This window comes from Hippopotamus amphibius, chromosome 4 (genome assembly GCF_030028045.1).
Source record: "Hippopotamus amphibius kiboko isolate mHipAmp2 chromosome 4, mHipAmp2.hap2, whole genome shotgun sequence".
NCBI classification, from domain to species: domain Eukaryota; kingdom Metazoa; phylum Chordata; class Mammalia; order Artiodactyla; family Hippopotamidae; genus Hippopotamus; species Hippopotamus amphibius.
This window is the reverse complement of record NC_080189.1, coordinates 98,015,338-98,037,026: the sequence shown is the minus strand read 5'-3', so window position 1 is coordinate 98,037,026 and position 21,689 is coordinate 98,015,338. Positions and strand designations below refer to the sequence as shown.

Sequence of the window (21,689 nt, the reverse complement as noted above, 5' to 3'; positions counted from 1 at the left end):
TTGGTCAGATAATCAGAAACTATTTGAAAAAGCTGATGTTACATTCTAAAATAAACAGGTACAAAGGAACCACAGAGTTTTCTTGGAATTTTCCTTTCTCTGTCAGTCTGTATGCTGGTTTTAATTACTTAAGGTCAACATGTTTTCTCTAGGTGAGAATCCTATGAGAAAATCATTTATTGACAGTGGCAAATTGTCCTATTTAGGAAAATCTGTAATTGTCATTTAACCTAGGTTGAGTGGGATGACCTTTGTTTTTACAAGGAAAGAAATTGTTTTCAATCCATTAGCCGTTTTGTTAGGTTTCACTTAGATGACAATGTAATAATGTAATTTGACTCAAATTCTGGATGGATTAAATAACAAAAGTATATAAAGAAAGTAATAACAAAGTAAGAAAATGTACCATCTATTTGATCTTGCAGAGGTACAGTACCTCTAAGCATAGAACAAAGGAAGAAATCGCAAAAGGAAATAGTTGAGTACATAAAAATGACAATCTTCTGCAGAAAAGGTCACCAGAAACAAAATTAAAAGGAAGATGACAAGCTTGAGAAGAGTAGTTGTGACATATATGGTAAGCAAAGGTGTAGCATATAGAACTTGCAAAGAATACTTAGAAATCAATAAAAAGGATTGAACTTCAACAGAAAAATGGTCAAAGAGTGCCAGTGAAAAATTCACACACACTAACAAGAGAAGGAAATATATAGCCAGGAAATATATATGAAAAATTATTCAGTGTTACTGAAAGCCGCTCTTTTGCCCCTTTCCTGTTTGCCCATTCCTGTTCCTCTCTAACCCTAAAAGAACCTTATTATAGAAATGAGATCACTAGGCAACTTAACTTTACTCCTGACTTATGTTCTATTGAATGCACACCGTGCCTTGCCTAACCTGTTGACTCTTTTCCTAGATTAAAAGAAGTAAGAATGAAGAATTAAGCAGTCAAAGAATGACCATGTCTCTACCCCTCAACAGCCCCCTTTATAATCCTGTCGGCAGAACACACAGGCAAGATAATGTCTGAAGAAAGATAAGGAGGAGTCAGCCAGGCTGCACGCAGCAGAGAATGATGCAGAACCTAACCTTGTGCCTTTGTGACTCACTGAGATTCTTTCCCTCTTTTTCCTTTTAAAAACTCTCATGGCAGAGTCTGGGGAGTTGGTTCTGGGACACAAGTCCACCTTTCTCTCCAGATTGTTTATCTCTCTGCCTTGTCTCTCCTTCTGATTAAAGCAGCTTTTCCTTTCTACCAACACTTGCCTCTCCAGTATTGGCTTTTGAGCAGAGAGCAGCTGAACCCAAGTTCAGTAACATTACTAATTATAAAAATGCTACACATTTAAAAAGTATTAATACACTAGCATTTTTCTCTTCTGCCAAAATGGCAAATATCTGAAGTATTATACTCTAGAATGCTGTGAAATAAGTACTCATAAATGGCTGGTAACAACGGATATAAAAATTTTTTTAAGGAATTTGTGCAGTATTCATCAGAAAGTGAAAAAATGCACATGCTGTGTAATCCAATGATTTAAATACTAGAAAGGCATCGCTGAAAATTAAAAGATATATGCACAGATTATTCACTAGGGCATTCATTCTAGAATTAGTAATAACATCAACTACTTGAGAAACAGTGCCTAGTATCCAAAAGTAGATTACATATAATCCAAACAATAGAATATATTATATGGTTACTTAAGTTGTGCTGTCTGAGACTTTAATGACTTGATAAAATATTAATGTTAAGGAAAAAATAAAAGCAGGTTACAAATTGTAATCCTGGTTTTGCAGTACACACACAATAACACCAGGAAGGGAGTTCCTCAACATGCCAATACCACTAATAGTGTCATCTCAGGGTGGTGGGATCCCTAGTGATTTTTATATTCTTCCTGATAGTCTTTGATATTTTCCAAAATGTTTACAGTAAATATGCATTATTGTTATAATCAGAACACAGGAGACAGAGGGGAGAGAGAGAGATTGAGAGAGGGAGAGAGAGAAAAGAACTTTCACATTTCATGTGGAAATGTTTATTAAAAGGACATTAGAAACAGTGCCGCAGACAAATTCAGGTTTGGTCTGCCAGGTAGATTTCTCTAAGTGCTCAATTATCAGAAATTTGCGTGCTCCCTTTGAGCTACAGGATAACTCATCCATTGGCAGAATTTTAGATGAAGGGACCCTCGACATCTCGGACACTGACCAAGGCGTAATGTTCACCTTGCTCACCACTTGGTGCCCACCACTCGGATCAGTATATTTTTGAATGAAAGAAAAAATGAAGACCACCCCAGTGATTCTACACATGGAGAACCCGCTTCCTCCAGAAACAAAAGGGCTTATTTGCCCAAGGTTACATGTTATCCTCAGGAAGTAACACCAACTGTAGCAATAATTACTGTTACTACTACTTTCAATACGAACCACATCTACTCCTTGCCAGGCACTTTTCAAGTGCTTTACGTGCATCGATTTATTTAATCCTCATAACAACCTTATGGGTTAGGTATTGTCATTATTTTCATAAAATAGATGAGAAAACTGTCACAAACTGCACCTAAATTTCATTCCCCCTTTCTTCCCCGCCATTTCATGCAAATCCTAATCACTCCAATATGCGATGTGACGCCAGCTAGCTTGGATCCTTACGAAGAGATGCTCCTGGGGCGCATCTGTGTGTGTTTGTGCGTGACGCTGGAAGTAGCGAGATTTTAAAGACCTGCCGCCGGAAAACAAGGTCCTGATGTCCTGGATTTTACTCTGGCGACCCCCGCCGCCCCCCCGAAGAGCCCCGCCTGGTGGGCCAAGGGGACTGGGGACAGGAGACACCACAAGGGCATCCCGGCCTCTCTCGCGTCATGATGCTCCCACCCCCGGCGGCCGCGCCTCTCCCCGGGAGCCGCCGGCCTGGGCCGCAGCCCCCGCCCGCGCCACCTGCTCCCGGGCTCCTGCGTCCCCGCCCCGCGTCCCGCCCCCGCGCCCCGCGGTCCCTCCCTCCGGCGTGACGGGAGCACGGGCGCCGGCCGCCCGGGCCGCGAGCGCAGCCGAGCTGACAGCGGGCGGACGGGCAGGGCGCGAGCGCGCGGCGAGCCGAGCGCGCAGCCCTCGCGGCCCGGGAGCTGAGCGCGCCCCACCCGGGGAGGCTGTCTTCTCGCCGGCCGGCGGGCCGACCGCAGCCGGACAGAGATGCTGCGCCTCCGCCCGGGGTCGGCACGGGGGAGGGGCCGGGGGCGGCAGGCCGGGGTTCCCTGCTCCGGGCTCTCGCCGCCCTGGAGCCCTGCCTGGCTCTGCTGCTGGGCGCTCGCCGGCTGTCAGGCGGCCTGGGCTGGGGACCTACCCTCCTCCTCCGGCCGCCCGCTTCCTCCTTGCCTGGAGGTGAGCCGCACCTGGTGTTTTACCTGGAGTTTGAGGGGGAGGGGGGAGGAGGGGGCGGGAGATGCGGGGTGAGGGTCGTGCCTGTTTAGTGCTCTGTGCCATCACCTCTTTCCTTCCTTGGAGGACCGGGCTTTTCGTTTGTTTGCAGGGATGAAGTTGCCCGCCCCGGGAAGCTGGCCGGGAGAGGGTGTGTGGCTTTGCTGGCTTTTGGGGGATGCTTTTCGCGCTCCTGTGTTTTGAGGGCTCTGAAGGACTTTGCGGCGCCCTCTTGGAGTGCCAGGCTTGAGGACCTGGGGCCGAGGGAGAGCTTTCAGCAAGGGCAGGGGATTGGGGAAGCCCGACCAGTGGCATTTGGAGACCCCTCCCTTCGCAGCTTTTCCAGAGAGCCAGATACTGCCGCCGAGGGCATCCCCCTCCCTCTCCCCCTTTCTCCACTCCAGTATCTACAAACCCCTTCTTCCTCCTCCCCGGCACTTAGCTTCCTGATAAGGCCCCGGGGACTTGCTAAGCCAGTGTGTGGTGTCACTTGGCATTCTTCTGGCAAAACATGGATGTGAATCAGGAAGAAAAAAAGTGTGTACTTAGGGAAGAGGTGGGTTGGTGATTTAGGAAATTAGAAAAGAGAGTGAATCTGCTCCTTTTGGGAGACATTCATCACCTCGCTGAAGCATTGCTACTGTGTGTTTTAAAGTTTGAGATTACTGTTGATATAGAGCCAAGAAAGATAAATTATGGGTGATGAGAATTTTTCTCCTGCTTTTAGGGGAACTGGACTTAACAATGCCAAAAATTTATAGGGGGTGTCATTGGCACTTGTATTGGGTGTTTATCTTTCCCTTTAGTGTTCCAGAAAGTGCATCCTCTTAATGAAAATCAATGAGGGGAAGAAAGCAACGTTTCTGACCTACTTTGAGTGCTTGTGTTGGGGAGGATATGAGGAGTGGTTACTGTTAGGAAGATTGCTAGGAATCAGGGTGATGGGTCATTTTAATTTAACGTAGTAAAACTAGGTTAGCTAATAGCCCCTCTGGGAAGCAGGACCAGACCTTGTTCCTTGGTGTCACTTTTGAATTTTACTCAGGCTTGAAATATAGGATATCTGCATTCTAGACATCATCCATCATCCATGAATTTCACCTTCCTCTCCCATAGTCTCAGGCCCAGGACAGACTGACATGAAAGAGAGTCAGATCAAAGGCATGTGTGCGAGCACACAGTAGTGTTATAATTGGGGAAATCAGGGCAGGAACTCAGTGAACAGCTGTGTTTAATTTCAGAGTTTATTAGTATAATTAGTTGTTTAATCTGTCTTCTCTTATCACCTGGGAATAGCCCATTCTTCCAGGCTTCCACAGAAAGCTGCTTCCTGGGCATCTTCAGGTTGAACAGTTGTAACAGGACGAACTTAACACGTTGCCTCCAGCCCCCCGTCCAAATATGCAAAACCTGTTTTTTTTTCTGAAGTGAAAAGTCTTAAGATTCCTGTAAAATTAACTCTTAGTAATGGAGACTCTACTTGAAACAGGTGAAAGTCAGGGCCAGTTGGAGCGATGCTTGGCCACTACAGCTAGACTGATCTTTAGGGGAGCACGTCCTACTCATGTACACCCAGACAGAATGGAGTAAGCGTCTGCAACCTAAGACAGAAATATTGAAACCAGAGGCACGGGAATGATGGAAGGTTCAGGAAGACTGTGTTCAGTTAATTGCACTGACTTTAGAAATTGCATGCGACTCAATTTCTTGAAGTTTCAAGTTTGAATTTATGGAAATATTAAAATATATAGCAGGAAGCTCCTGAGCCTGCCTGTGGCTAGTTGTATTTTTGGAAAGGTGACGCACAGATCCAGTTATATTCTTCCTGATGACTGGCACGTGGTGGGAAGACGATTGGGAGGTAGAGGTTCCTTTGGACATAGGAGGGGCCAAGGGGCTGAATCTGCTCCTTGGCTTCTGGTCTAACCTGCTGAGCTAATTTATAGAATTGATCATTGTTTCTGACTTGGTTTTTAAGAGGAATGTGAGGAGGGCAGGTGTTTTTCAGGTGTTGAGGGTCAGGATCTGCTTGTGCCTACGGGTAGGGAGGGGCCTTCCTCTGAGATACAGCTATGGAAATATGGGCCAAATGCCTGTGAACAACGATGTAGTCAAAGTAACTATTTGGTGCCCACTCCTGCCTGTTTACTCCTTTCCACTCTTTATTTTTTATTTATTTTTTAATTATTTATTTATTTATTAGCTGCTTTGGGTCTTTGTTGCTGTGCAGCACGGGCTTTCTCTAGTGGTGAGCAGGACCTACTCTTCATTGCAGTGGCTGCTCTTGTTGTGGAGCACGGGCTCTAGGTGCACTGGCTTCAGTAGTTGTGGCTCTCGGGCTCTAGAGCGCAGGCTCAGTCGTTGTGGTGCATGGGCTTAGTTGCTGCACGGCATGTGGGATCTTCCCAGACTAGGGATCGAACCTGTGTCCCCTGCATTGGCAGGCAGATTCTTACCCACTGTGCCACCAGGGAAGTCCCTCCACTCTTTATTAACAGGAAAAGGACATGAATGCCCCATGTAAGGGACAGCACCATATGGTGGGGAGGACAGTGAGAGCCATGAAACTAAGGGGTCTGAGGCTGGAAACTAAGCTAATAGCAGGAGAGGATGTTGAAGGGAAAACCTGCAGGTAATTCTAAGCCTCATTGCTGCCAGTAGTTTCATTTATCAGTATTTTTATAAAAGGAGTCATGTTTAAGTTACAGAGACTCTCCATTTTCCTTGCCTGGTTTTTGGCGAAAAGCAGCGAAAGGGGAAGGACGAGGTGCAGAGAAAATTGGCCTGGGAGGAATCTAGTTCTGATTGCCTGAGTTCAGAAAAGAGGCCTGTCCACAAGACAGCTGGGATGTGGGTAAAGTTTCACTTAGGTTCTTTGCAGAGGTTTGGACTCTGGGGTGAAACTCAAATATAATACAGCTTCCTTTGTCAAAGTCGTTGGATTATGGAGCCGAAAAGGGGAGAAAAGTGATTGCTTTGGAATGCTCAGCTAGGGATCCAATCACATGAACCAAACAGGAAGGAGAGACAGCAATAAAAGTACAGTCAATGTGCCAGCAGTTGAAGGACAATAGGATGTGACTTTGATAAATGGTGTTTAAAAAAAAAAAAAAGAGGACTATATCCAATCATACCAGAAAGTACAGAATTAATTTTCTTCAGACTTTTTATGGGGGAACTGAGAGTTGATGCCTGCTAGATTAGTAGACCTGGATCCTGATGTTTTAGGAAGGGTCTACAGTGAGACTTCAGAGGTTCAGAGGATAGGCTTACCCAAGAGCTGAATGCAATGGAATTTTTGACTCACTGAGTAAGAGGACTTAATGGGGCTGCCAGAGGAAAAAAAGGATAAAAGCCAACAGATGATTCAGAGTTGGAGTAAGGTATTAGAAGATAGAGTGCACGAGAGGGAAGTGCAGAAAAAGAACTAAGTGGGTTATGTATGCATTATTTAAATTTGGAAAATTAAATCACAAACTAGCTTGATTCTTAGTCGACCGGTGTACAGTCCTACATAATGTGATTCTGTTGGTCTCTCTGAATCTTGATTGAGTGATGATTTTTTGCCAACAGTTTTTATTCCACAGTTACTGAGCTTAAAATACGTGCCAGGCAAAATGTCAGCTGATGTGAAATTACAGTATTAAAGAAATAAAATTTAATTGGTTGATGATGAGCCAGACATGTAAACTAACAATTGTGGCAAAGTGATTTGGTGCCATGGAAGAAGAAAGGGCCGTAAATCTAGTGGTGGAGGATCAGAAATGGCCCTGTAGAGGAAGTGAGAGCCTGGAAAGATGGGTAGGAATTTGCCAAGCAGTCAATGGTCAGATGTGAGGTTGGCCTAGTTTGGGGGAAAGATGTCTTTTTTTTTTTTAAATAAATGTATTTATTGATTGATTGGCTGTGTTGGGTCTTCGTTGCTAGGCGCAGGCTTCCTCTAGTTGTGGCGAGTGGGTGCTGCTCTTTGTTGCGGTGCGTGGACTTCTTATTGCCGTGGCTTCTCTCATTGTGGAGCACGGGCTATAGGCGCGTGGGCTTTAGTAGTTGTGGCTCGAGGGCTCAATAGCTGCGGCTTGTGGGCTTTAGAGCACAGGCTCAGTAGCTGTGATGCACGGGCTTAGTTGCTCCGTGGCATGTGGGATATCCTGGACCAGGGCTCGAACCCGTGTCCCTTGCATTGGAAGGTGGATTCTTAATCACTGCACCACCAGGGAAGTCCGGGGGGAAAGATTTCTGATGTAGAGTGTAGGTTGAAAATGGCCGAAGCACAGAACAGTCATGCTGTAACTGGGTATAACTGGAGGGCCGCATGCTGTGAGGGGCTTAATGAGAGATGAGCCTGAGAGGCAGGCAGAGGCCTGATCATCGGGGACCTTCTGTCATGCTGAGAAGCTGGTCTTCATTTGGTAGGTGATGTGGAGCATCAGAAGGATTTAAAAATCAGGAGTAATAGAATATACTCTAGCTTGGAAACAGTATGGAGGTCCCATGAGAGGAGTGGGAAACAGAAAGAGGTGGGACCTGCCAGGAGCCGTTGTAAGAGCCCAGGTAAAGGATGACAGAACCTCAGTTGAAGAGTAGCGGTGAAGTTGGAAAAGAGGGAAGATGTCAGAAGAGAGAATTGGCAGTGGGTGGATGTGGAGGGTGAGGGAATGGAAGGTTCTGCCTTGTCTAGAGGATGGTGCCTCCAGCCTCCATGAGGAGGAGCTTGAGGAAAACAAGGAGCTTGGCTCTGGAGAGCTGACCTTCAGAGAGTTCAGGAGGCAGTTAGGTAGCAGGCCCTGTGGCTCATGGCCGTGGTCTGGGCTGGTGTGAAGATACGGGAATCGCTTGAAGGAAAGGCATGGATGGCACTGCCGGATTGGATAGGATCACCCAGGGAGTGAGAACAAAGGATGAAACATAGAACTTGGGTTTTACCAACATTAAAGAGGGTGGAGACCGAGCAGCACACAAAGGAGATGTGTGAGGAATGGTGAGTTTCAGGGAAACACAGCAGTGCAGCGTTACAGGGGAGGGGAGAAACGCCTTTGATGAAGAAAGGGGCTGGTTATGGTGTCAGTGGTCCAAAGAAATCCAAATAAGATGAGACCTGAAAAGAGAAGATTGAATTTGACAGTTAGCTCACTGGTGCTCAATGTCTGAGTGGTTCCTGTGGAGTAGAGGGGGTGGGGGGAGAGATATTAATGGGGAGGTGAGATAGAGTAGAATTTTATTTTATAGCCTTCCAAGATCTGCTAAGAAATTGGGTCTTCCATGTCCACATGAGTCAGAAGACTTGTAAATGATCATATCTTCTGTTTTAGACTTTGAACGGAATAACTGAGAAATAACCTTTACCCTTTCTGCAGGAAGTCTCTAAAGGTCATGGACTGTGGGTTAAGGGATTGGAGATTCTAAAGCCACACTGTTGCTGAAGAAGTTAGGACTTGGCCTCTGTTTTCAAGCCGTTAACATAATTAATCTGGCCTGTTATGCTTGTGAAGGTGAATTTTCCATTTCAAGTTCCTTTGCTCAGAACTATTTCTCATGTTTTAGGCAAATGTGAGCAAGTATTCACACCATCAATATTTATAATGTAAAACCAAGAGTTGACAGATCTGTGAAGTGTCATATTTTAGCGCAAGGGATGGAAATAGCAGAGCATAGTATAGCGTGGCACGTTTTCCTATCAGAGTGTATTCTTCAGCAGTGCCTTGGATCTTAGAATAATTCTTGCTTGTCAGAAAACACCAGTTAAATTTCGGTGGCCTTTTCTTTTCCCCCAGAGCAACCATGGATAGTTCTTGTCCCCTTTTTGCCTTTCTTCATTGAAGTTCTATGTAATATTTCAACATTAAACACATTTATTATGTAGTCATGTACCAGGTACTAGCAGTAAAGTGTTGAATAAAAATGTGTGGTCCTTCCACAGCAAGAATAAAGATGCAGCTGTGGAGAACGGACTTGAGGACACGGGGTGAGGGGGGTGAAGGGAAAGCTGGGACAAAGTGAGAGAGTAGCATTGACGTATATACACACTACCAAATGTAAAAGAGACAGCTAGTGGGAAGCTGCTGTATAACACAGGGAGATCAGCTCGATGATGGGTGATGCCTTAGAGGGCTGGGATAGGGAGGGTGGAAGGGAGTCGTGGGAGGGAGGGGATCTATGTATAAATACAGCTGATTCACTTTGGGGTACCTCAAAAACTGGCACAACAGTATAAATCAATTATATTCCAATAAAGAGCTTAAAAAAATGTATGGTCCTTCCCCATATTGAGCTTTATAACCTCATGTGGGCAGAAAACACCACCACGTATCAGGTAATTACATTTGTCATAAGTTCTGTGATGGGAACTATGTGCAGTGGGCGTGTGTAGCCTTTTTAGTCTGGTTGCGGTGGGTGGGATTCCCAAGGAAACGATGTTTAAGCTAAGACCCAAACCATGCGTAGGAGGTTGTGGGTGTTGGTTTTAGCACCTCATCCACAGGACGCCTTTTGGCCTAGATCAGTTGCTGTAACCTCCTCTAACTCTTCCTGGAGTAGCGAAGATAGATGTCCTTTTCTCTTCTCTGGATTCCAGGCCCAGCCCATGGTCTGCTCTTGGTCATATGTACACCATCCTACACAGGCTTTGCACAGGCAGGCGCAGCCTGTATGGCCGGGTGAGTTGTACCCAGCTGGGGGGGCCATGGAAGAGCTGGAATCCGTCCAGTGCTCAGGGTGCGCAGCCAGCCATCCTGGCACAGGTCTGCATCCATCCCGAGGAAGGAGGACCTTTTTCTGAATCATGTGTCCAGAGGCAGTGCTCTTTCCTAAGTCACTCAGAGCTGCCATTTGCCTCACCAGAGGCTCTGAACACCTGTCCTGCTCCCCACCCAGCACAGTGGACTCATTAGGGCAGGGACTTCATCCTATTCAGCAAACAGTGATTAACCGTCTTTTTGTTTAAGGCATTTGAGGGGTTTTAAAAATGAGAAAAATGAGTGAGGCACAGATCCTCTTCTCTGGGAGCACGAATCACTGCCTTGAGTGAGTGGCTTCCACTTTTTTCGACTATAAAAAGGAATTGATCTTGATAATACACTTAATCCTATTTGACACTGTCCCTTAATTGTACCAGATTTAAGACTCTGAAAGGAAAGCCCACTGATCAGAGTATATGGACGTTTATTCTCAAGTCAATTTAGAGCTCTGGAGTTCAGGATACTGTTTATCTTATTCAAAACTTCACTTAGATGAGGTTCTTTTCCCTTTGTCAGCGGTTCTCCAAGTGTGATCCTAACACCAGGACTGTCAGCATTCCCCAGGCATTTGTTAGAAATGCAAGTTCTTGGGCCCTGTACACACCCTCCTGAATCAGAAACTCTGGGACTGAGGCCTAGCAGTCTGTCACAACCAGCTCTCCAGGGGATTACAAGGTGTGCTGAAGTTGGAGATCACTGCCCTAGATACAAAGTGAGGGATACAGTGTAGTTGCCTGAAACCCAGCAACCTGTTTTGTTGCTAAAACTCCTTCAACTGTAACCCTTGCTGACTTCCAGCTTCTGCAAGGCATGTTAGAAACTCCTAAAATAATGCCATCAATTGGAGCTTGAGCTCCACCCGCCGCCATGAAGTGCATCGGCAAGTACTTCTCAGCTATCTTCTGTACACCAGGTACGAGGCAAGATGTTGGCAATAGCACGGGATGTAGAGGATATGGTCCCCCTGCTTCTGCAGCCTGAGAGAAGAAGTGAGCATGGAAATGATGAAGTACCTCTCTCTGAGACAGACATTAGAGTAGAAAAACATGGTACTATAAAGAGGGTATGGTTAGCTTTCTTGGTAAATGTTTTCCAGTGTTTGTTACTTATGGGGGAGGACTGTTCGTTACATTTTGCTCCAGCTGCAAAACATCTCTGTATTATAGAAGAAGTAGTATCAAAGGTAATTGAAGAACTTATTCCAATCTGAGCTCTGCCACCAGGTTGTGTGGCCTTGAGCAAATCAACCTCTGAGTCTTTCTGTGTCCGCAGATGGAGATAGTAACTTCCGCTTTATCCCCACTTGAGTTGCTGTGAGGATCAAGGTGATGTATTCAAAAATGCTTTGTAAATTTTAATGCAGTGTCATATAGTATTATTCTTGTGCAAGCTAAGAACAGTATTTCTAAGGGGATGGATTGAGTTGTGAAAGGACTGGGATGTGGGTAGGAAAATTTGTTTACTGACAAAAGCACTTTATAGGCATATTTTTTCTAATGATGGAAGTTGTACATTGTGAAAATTTTAGAGGAACAAGGTATAAAAGACAAAATATCAGTTCTAATTCTTCCACTTAGGAATATCTAGTATTAATGTTTTAACACAGTTCCTACCTATATATTTTCTTTTTCCTTTTTAAAAACCGTGAGTGAGTGCATATTTTATGTAGAAGTTATATCTTTTCCTCTTATTGAAAACATTTCCTGACATTAATGTTTCTTTGTGTTTGTGTAATATTTATAAAATATCTTAAAATGTGATATATTGCAAAATATAGCATCATTTGACCATCTGCCATTGTTTACTTATGAGCCATTCACTTCTGCCTTTCAATGAAAATGCTCTTTTCTAGGTCAACAATGACCTCCTCTTTGCTAAGTCCAGATGTCATTCCTCACCTTTCCCTGCCTTATTAGAACACCGGACCCACCACGCTCTCCTGGTTTTTCTCTTATTCCACCGTGATCCTTCTGTCTGCCCGTTCCGCCTGTCTCCCTGATTTCTTTACGTGGAGGCTTCCCCACCTCAGTCCTTAACGCTCCCGTCTTTTCTGTCATCCTCATTCCTCACCCTTGATGACATCATCCAGTCTCTTGGTTTTAAACACCATCTGCATGTGGACCACTCTCGAATTTACATCTCCTGCGTGGACCATCCTGTGGCTTTCTGACAAGCACAGCCTCGATGAATCAGCTGGGATAAGTACCTCAAAGCTGGCACATCCGAAACCGAGCTCCTGCCGTTGCCCCAAGCCCACTTCTGTGTGCTCTTCCCTGAGTTACTCAGGCCTCTAACTCTGGAGTCTCCCCTGACTTCTTTTTCTCCCACATCTTATATCCAGTCTATTCACGAACTCTCTTGTCTCTGCTTCAAAATAGCCAGAGTCAGAACTTCTCACCCCTTGGGCTGTACCTTCTGGGCCACACCACCATGGTATCTTGTCTGGATTATGGCTATAACTTCTCGTCCTGATCTCCACTTTGATCTCAGCAGAGCAGTCAAGAGGTCACATTAAAACATAAGGCAAAAGCTGTTATCTTTTGCTCCGAGCTCTTCTAAGGCTTGGTTCAGGACCGAAGCTCTGCTGGTGGCTTCCCACATGATCCGGCCTCCATTATGCCTTTGATGTCATCTTACTACTCCTCTGATTCCTTGCTCTGCTTCAGCTTCCCTGGTCTCCTTGCTCTTTCCAGAACGTGTTATGGAAGCTCTTTGTCAGGGCTTCTGCCCTGGTTCTTTTCTCTGTCTGCAGCTCTCTTCTCATGTATCTGCCTGCCTTTCTCCCTCATGTTCTTTAGGTTTCTCCTCAGTTGTCATCTTCTCAGTAAGGCCTTCCCTGGCCACCTACTTGAACTTGCAGCCTCCTCCTCTCATCTCCATTTCATGCTTTTATTCTTCTCCATAGCATTTTTCAGCATCCATCATAATATATATTTTAATTATTTACTTTGTTTTTATGAGTCCGCTCTCAGTAAACTGTAAGTTCCATAAAGACAAGGCAATCCTAACCTCCCTCCCTTTCTTCCGATATCTTTTTTAAAATAAACTACCATATCCTTAGCACCTCAAATGGTGCCTGGCACTGTGTTGAATAACTGAGTAAATTTAATTTTGATTGTTTTTAATTCTTCAAAGTATAAAAATGTTATCATAAGCAACAACAGAAACCATTGTCTGAATTTCTGATTATTGAAGATAAAATTGCAACAGAAGTCTTAGGTTGAAGAATATGAACTATACCCTAGCCAGCAGTGAAAAGTGTTATTTATTTTTAATTGAAATATAGTTGATTTAAAATGTGTTAGTTTCAGGTATATAGCACAGCAATTCAGTCATATATGTATGTGTGTGTGTATATATACACACACACATACATATATACTTTTTCAGATTCTTTTCCCTTGTAAGTTATTACAAAATATTGAGTACAGTTCCCTGTGCTATACTGTTGGTCCTTGTTGGTTATCTGTTTTACATATAGTAGTGTGTGTATGTTAATCCTAACTTTCTAGTTTATCCCTCCCTTCCTCTTTCCCCTTTGGTAACAATAAGTTTGTTTACTCTGTCTGTGAAAAATTGTTATTTATTAATATTAATTTGATGGTGGAAATGCTATCTCGCTTGTGTAATTTACATTTCTTTAATCACTATTAAGGGTCAGTATTTTTTATGTGACTTAGCTCTTTGTATTTCACTTTTTGTGGAACTTCTGTTGAGGTGTTTTCACTTACTGTTTTTCTTATATATATGCAGCTCTTCATATAGTAAGGAAAAAATATATACAGTACATTGAAAATGTGTTTCCCTACATTTTTTTTCCTGTCTACATGCTTTGAGATGATACAAAAACCCAGAGAAAGCAATTAATTATTTAGACAATAAGAATGTCTATGGAAGTACTTCCCTTAACATAAAATACAGGAATAACTTTTAACTGAAAAATCTGATGTTTGATACATAGTGCCTTATGAAATTCCTACAATATATGAAGTTTTTCACGTGATTGGCTGAGAAAAATCCTGAAGCAACTGCAAAGTGACCAAGAATTCTCGAGTTTGGATTGACAGTCTTTGTTCTAAGAGTGTGCTTTTGAAATTTCAAGACAGCCCTACATCATTCTCTGCTACTTCTTTTTCAGTGGCATTTAATGAGTTCAGATCATGTATTTCTCTCGCAGGTGAACTAATAATATGGAAGTCTGTGATTATAGTAGAGATGGGTTAAGCACTGTGGTGGAGTTATGCACAGAGTTTTATAGAAGCACAGAGAAGAGACACTAAATCACACGAAGGAGCCCTGGTCTCAGAGAAGGTGCTATTTGCGCTGTTTTGAACAATTTCTAGAAGTGCTTTACAGGATGCACAAAGGCCAGCCTATCTCAGTGAAAGAAAATAGGTCGTGTGACTGCACAGAGGAATTAAATCATATGACGATTTCACGGGCTAGAGTGAAGGCACAGGGGTGGCAGTGGCAAGAGATGAGTAGGTTATGAGGAAGGCAAAGACTGAGGGTTTTGTGAGAAATGCTTTTTGGAGCTGTTGACTTAGAATAATCTGTTTAGATTGTTCTGTTTGTGAGTGGAAGGATATAAAAGGGGGTCATATTGGAGGCAGGAAGATCAGTTAGGAGACTGTTACAGCCTCTTCCATGGGGAGGAAAAATATGTCAGAGCTAAGCAAATGATAGAAGGAAGGGGGAGGTTAGGAGATGGATATGACAGCTGAGTGATTAATTTCAGTCTGCCACGACTTGTAGGGGTTTTGCCTTGGGCTACTTGGTAGACACTCTGCCTTTCATTGAGATTGAAAATTTAGGAGGTGAATGAGGCTGCTGGAAGAAAGAGGATGAGTTCATTACTGGCATCCTCAGTTTACAGTGCCCACGGGACATCCAAGCAGTGCTCTCCCAGAGACGGTTGGATGTTCGGGAGTGCAATGAAGAGGCGATTTGGGATCCAGGGGCACATAAGAGGTAATTGAAGCCGGTGGTGTTGATGAGGTCACCTGTGAGCACCATGTGTTGAGGACAGGGTTCAGGGAAACACCAGCAGTTAAGAGGCAAATAGCAAGAAGCGGTTGAGAAGGAGACTGAAAAAGCATGACCAGGAGAGAGGGATAGTGCAGAAACTGGCTGACGGTTGAAGGGGTAGGTGAACAGTAAATCTGCAGTATGATACAGACACGTGATTCTTGATATTTGGCTAGGCATTTGAAATATCATATCCTTGTGGACAAGATGCAGAAATATATGCTAAATGATGGTATAACTAGACAGAGTCTTAGATATTTGAACAAATGTACTCTGAGGTTATAAGGACTTGCTGTTAAGCTGGAGGAAGGTTTCCAATGTAATACCATTGGTCTTAGTATCTAGTCTCTGTCCTGTTACTGTTCTACTTGTATTATTGAATCAGTAGTTTGGTTCTGAGAAGGCTTAACCAAATTTTGTAAAGTCAGAAAGCTGGGAAAGATGCCTAATGAGTTGGAAAGCAGAATTGGGATTCAAATGATTGCAAAAGGCTAGAATAGTGGGCAAACATAATTGTTTTAAATGTAGGCTGTCCTTTTTGGTTCTGAAATTTAGATGTTTGAGCATAAGATGAGGAATTCTTGTTTAAAAGTAATCTGGAAGCCAGATGTCATGTGGCTACTAAAAGCAATGATGGGCTGGCAGCAGGGTTCCCAGGTTCTATTAATAGGAGCAGAGTGCTTGGCTCATAGAAAGTGGGCATTTGACAGGTCCGTAATACAACTTAGGTGCAATATTTGAAAAGGGACATTGAAATAGGGAGATGTTGGTTTAAGGTGTGAATTAGGAAGATGAACTATTTGGAGAGTATCTCCAAATCCTTAAGGACTGATCAAAGGAACTGAGGCTGTTTAGCTTGAAGAAGACATAAGGGGACCATAATAGTGAGCTTCAAATAACAGTCAGTGCAGTCATGCTTGAGAGCCATTGGTCTAAGGCTCATTTAGAGGACAAGGTTAGGGTTAGTGGATGACAGATGGAAGAATGCAGAATTTAGTTCATGCAAGATGCCTTATATCTGTAGAGCCATGTGCTGCTACTTTGAACCCTGAAAGTTAGTTGCAGGGTTCCTGTTTTGTTGGGGCAGACTGCTGTCCTGGGTCACATGTTTGGGGACCAGGGGTTCTGGTTTACTGCACTGGTGCCTATATTATTGTGGTAGATTTAAGGGGCAGTTCAGTGAATGTACACACATTCCTACTGTAATAGGTGAGAAGATAAATCTTTGTCCTTGGTGATTTAATCTTTGGATACATTCTTTCTTTATCATTCTTAGCATTGTATTCTAGGATTGCTACATTGTAAGCATAAAGCAATGCCCTTTGATGTTTAATCTAACATCCTAAAATTGAGAACGGGAGGAATTGACCATTTGAAATGTAAGTTTACCACAGCCTTCTATATGATAATTCTTGGGGGTATCAATAATGCATGCTAGCACATAACTTGAGCCAATAAAATCAGAAGATGCTTAGGTAGATCTGAACTTGGTATGCTTGAAGTGCTTCCCTAGCTAAAGAGCAGACAAATGCTAACAATCACTTGCTCTAACATTTTTTTATGGTTTTACTTTTCACATTTGACCTTTTTTAAATGAAAAGCAATATGTGTGCATTTTAGAAAAGTGAAGTAATAAAACCACCCTTAATCCCACCAAATAAGCACACCACTCTGAGTAGCTTAGCATTTGTAATAGGAGTCACATATAAAAAGAACAATAGCCAGGTATAATTTGAAGGCATTTCATGTGTGAACTCACCCTTCCTCCAGACTCTAATGAGCTCTGTCCTAATTTTTCCCTCATGGTTAAATTACTGTGAGCCCTGGCTGTCCCCCCAACCCCGCCTCCCCCCCCCCCCCACACACAGAGTGTCTACCCTCTTAACCATCTGGCTCTACTGCCTCTATCACATATATCAGATGTCTTTGCATATAGTTCATTATGAATTTACATGTGTGTTGACAAAATGGGAATATTCTGTACATACTGTTCGATAATCTTTTTTTTTTGTTTTGCATTTAACACTATGCTATGAACTTATTCCCACATTTTAATTCATCTAGAATTTTATTCAGTGCTTGTTGTCAGGTAAACCTTTGACTTTATTTTCTGAATAGCTGGTTTCACAAATAGTATTTAAACAATCCATAATCCATCCTTTCTCCACTGATTTATTTTCTATACCATCTATTGTGCATGTGGTGTATATATATGTACCACACACATATATTCTTCATAATCTATTGTTTTATGTATAACATATGGCATATTATATAAACACACAAACATTTATTTGATTTCTTTTGGGCTACTTTATTGATTTTTTTTGTACCAGGATTGCTCGTGGAGTTTTATAATATGATTTTATGCAATACTTTTGCTTTTCTTTCCAAGATTTCTCAGCTGTTCTCACTCCATTTAGTCTTTCAGTTCAACTTTAGAATAATTTTGAAATATTAAAAAAAATTCTCATTTGGGGCAAAAATGTCATCTTTACAGTATTACCTTCATATTTGAAGGTAGAGTCTGCTTCCGTGTTTGAAGCATTCTGTATTTTTCACCAGCACAGTCTTTGTATACCTATTTTGTGTTACTGTTTTTTGTGGCAGTTTCCCCTACCATTTTACCTTTTGGTTTTTCCCTGATATGTTGAAAAGCCATTGTGTTTTGAAATTAACTGTATTTAGTCTCTTACAGAGCAGCCTTGTTAATTCTAATATTTTGTCAGTTAATTATCTTTGATTTTCTTCGTAACAGTGCCATTTATGGAGTAATTAAACGTGTAAAACACTTTACCTTTATTAGCAGTGATCCTCACAGCCATCCATGCTTTTAGAGATGAAGGTGAAAGGCAATTAACAACTTGCAGAAGATGACAAAGCTTGGGAGCCATGAGGCTGGGATGTATTTATCTCCAGAGACCTCATTGAACCCCACGGAATGCCACTGACTCCCACTCTGCCTACGCAGAACTGGTCTATACGTACGTATAGCTCTCTACAGCTGCTTCCCACAGGCTATGTATTGAATGTTATAAAAGTGCACTGAGCCGCTATTTATAATTTTTTTCTCCTTTAGTCTATCATTTTCAGATTATTCCTTTATCTCAAGGTAGTATCCTCTTTTCCTGTGTTTTGAAAATCCACCGTCTCACCTAGAGACTGTTATACAGAGTGAAGTGAGTCAGAAAGAGGAAAACAAATATCGTATGTTAACACATATACACAGAATATAGAAAAATGGTACACATCAACTGGTTTGCAAGGCGGAAATAGAGACACAGATGTAGAGAACAAACATATGGACACCAAGTGGGGAAAGCAGGGGGACATGGAGGGGAATGAATTGGGAGAGTGGGATTGCCATATATACATTACTAATAAAAAAATATCAAATTGTACACTTTAAATATATGCAGCTTATTGTATGTCAAATTATCTCAGTAAAAGTTCTTAAAAAAAAATCCACCATCTCCTCCAAGGCAGATGTTAGTTTTGCATGTCTTAACTGGGGGAGCTCCCTGTACCACTAGTTTTTACCCACACGAAGCCGTATGGGTGGCCACTGGTTCTCTTGCCTCCAGGATGAGGTGTCTGTGCAGTTCCCCAGTCCAACTTATGCTGTCAGGCAAACTTTCTTCCCAAACTATGCGGATTAACTGAGGGGATATCATTCTATCTCTACTAGATTCTTGATTAGGAGAATGTTTTTAGAATTTTAAAGTAACAGAGCTGTCCGTAGTTTTTCCACAGTAAGCAGCATATGATAGGCACTGGACTTAGGGCATGTTTTGCCTCTATCTTTATCTGTGTGGTCCTGAGAATGAGATGAAGAAGTATTTGGGGGTGAGGGATGTTAGTCCAGTGACATCTTAAACTAGAGACCTGTAAAACTTCAAAAAGAAAAGGCCAGAATCTGTTGTAAAAACAGTATATACCAAAGACAATTGAGAATAAAAATCAATGGACCATGCTTCTGTCATTTTACCACAACTATTTTAATGTTTTCGTTTTCTTATTCCTTATTCCTCTTTCTTTGAAGACTTGTATCACAGTTATATGGGTCAGACATTGTTCTAAGTGTTTAGACATATTCATGCATTTGAAAATAAGCATCTGTTATTAGTCTTTATTGTGCAAATGTCAATGTTACTGCTTCACACTGTTCTTCAGATATTTTATGGGAATATTGAACAATTGCCTCAATCTTTTTTTAAACTATTGAAGATTAATTGAAGTACACTAAATAACATATATTTGAAGTATACAGTTTGGTTAGTTTTGACATATATACACACTCACGAAACCATCACTACAATCAAGATAGCCATTTCCAATACCCCCAAAGGCTTCTTGTTTCCCTTTTTTTTTTTTAGCTCTTTATTGGAATATAATTGCTTTACATTCTTGTACCAGCTTATGAGGTACACCAAAGTCAATCAGCTGTATTTATACACATAGCCCCATATCCCCTCCCTCCCGCGACTACCCTCCACCCTCCTTGTCCCGGCCCTCTAAGGCATCACCCATCATCGAGTTGATCTCCCTGTGTTATACAGCAACTTCCCACTAACTATCTACTTTACAGTTGGTAGTATATATATGTCTATGCTACTCTCTCACTTCGTCCCAGCTTCCCCTTCGTCCCCCCACCCCCCCAACCCTGTATCCTCCAGTCCATTCTCTGCATCTGCATCCTTATTCTTGTCTTGTCACTGGGTTCATCAGTACCTTTTTTTTTTTTTAAGATTCCATATATATGAGTTAGCATACAATATTTGTTTTTCTCTTTCTGGCTTACTTCACTCTGTATGACAGACTGTAGGTCTATCCACCTCATTACATATAGCTCCATCTCATTCCTTTTTATGGCTGAGTAATATTCCATTGTATATATGTGCCACATCTTCTTTATCCATTCATCTGTTGATGGGCATTTAGGTTGCTTCCATGTCCTGGCTATTGTAAATAGTGCTGCAATAAACATCACGGTACATGTTTCTTTTTGTTGTTTCCCTTTTTTAATCCAACCCTTCCTCTACCCTGTCCCCAGGCAGCCACTGATTTGCTTTCTGTCACTACAGATTCACTTGCATTTTCTAGATTTTATATAAAGGGAATTATATAGCTTGCACTCTTTTTTTTGGGAGGGTGGTGGCTGGCTTTTTTCACTTAGCATATGATTTTGAGATTGATTCACACCATGGTGTGTGTCAGTAGCTTGTTCCTTTTTATTGCTGGGTAGCATTCCTTTGTATGGCTCTACCACACATGCCCATCTATTTTTAACATGACATAGTTCTAATCACAGGACTTGATATTCTGCAGCTCCAGTAGGATAATGTAATCTATGAATATCAAGAACTCATTAGTGAGTACTCCAAATAGGTTGTTTATAAAGTGCAGCAGCAGCCAGCCTAAAATGTAAATGTAAGCACTAAGGCACTTTCGGTGTCCTGAGATATTCTGGGAGTTAATTTTGTTTTCTGTTTTACTCAGTGTTCAGTGCTATTTCAGACAAACCTTGATTTTTTGGAGGAGCTAATCATTTAGTCAGTCAGTTAGATAAACTTGTGGGAACTGCTTCCACTTGCCTTCCTGTCTGCCTGTGGATCATTTCGTTATCAATTAACAAACGCGTGTCTCAGGGTGCGGGTGAGAAAGGTGGACCTCGCACCACTCATTCAGAGGCTAAAATGAGGACTTTTTTTTCCCCATTCATGGTGATGAACATTTATGGACTCTCTGGATAATGAGAACAGTCTTTGGAAGGACATTTGGAAAGACAATGAAATATACTAAATATTAGTTGAAATTTTATTTATTTAGCTAGTTATTTTTTTTCTTTTTTTTTTAAAGATTTATTTTATTATTTATTTATTTATTTCATTATTGGGTCCTTGTTGCTGCGCCAGAGCCTTCTCTAGTTGTGGAGAGCAGGGGCTACTCTTTGTTGTGGTGTGAGGGCTTCTCATTGCAGTGGCTTCTCTTGTTGCGAAGCCTGGACTCGAGGCGCAAGGGCTTCAGTAGTTGTGGCTCATGGGCTTAGTGGCTCCGTGGCATGTGGGATCTTCCCGGCCCAGGGCTCGAACCTGTGTCCCCTGCACTGGCAGGCAGATTCTTAACCACCGCACCACCAGGGAAGCCCTCGTTAGTTATTTTCAACAAGGGACATCCGAGCTCCTGACTAGGTCAACAGAGTCAATAGCAATCCTTGAAATTATATTTCTATGAGCATAAATCTGGCAAGATAGATAGGTTTAGCTGTATTTTTCCTTTTTTTGTGGGAGGTGATGGGAATTTGGTTGACTCACATGTTTGTGTTTAGAATAAGGGAAGAATTCTTTTAGACTAATAGTGGCTCTGAAAACTATGGCCTTTTTCCTTTTTCTCCAGAAAGACAAAACATGACATGAACTATGATTGTGAGACTGGCTGGCCCGTCCCATTTAGGGTTATTTCCTCTGTAGCGGTAGGTGATGATTTTGGTAGGACAGAGAGAAT

The 21,689-nt window shown here is 42.5% G+C and overlaps 1 protein-coding gene across 5 annotated transcripts in view; it reads left to right on the top strand.

The window, feature by feature from the left end:
- Positions 1 to 3,037: 3,037 nt before the first annotated feature.
- ELAPOR2 (endosome-lysosome associated apoptosis and autophagy regulator family member 2) overlaps positions 3,038 to 21,689 on the top strand; it is a 195,186-nt gene continuing 176,534 nt past the window's right edge. For all 5 annotated transcript variants that reach the window (XM_057733377.1, XM_057733378.1, XM_057733375.1 and 2 more), the window contains exon 1: positions 3,038 to 3,387. In XM_057733377.1, coding sequence (XP_057589360.1) covers positions 3,199 to 3,387 — 189 coding nt within the window. In that variant the 5' untranslated portion in view covers positions 3,038 to 3,198. The remainder of the gene's footprint in view (positions 3,388 to 21,689) is intronic.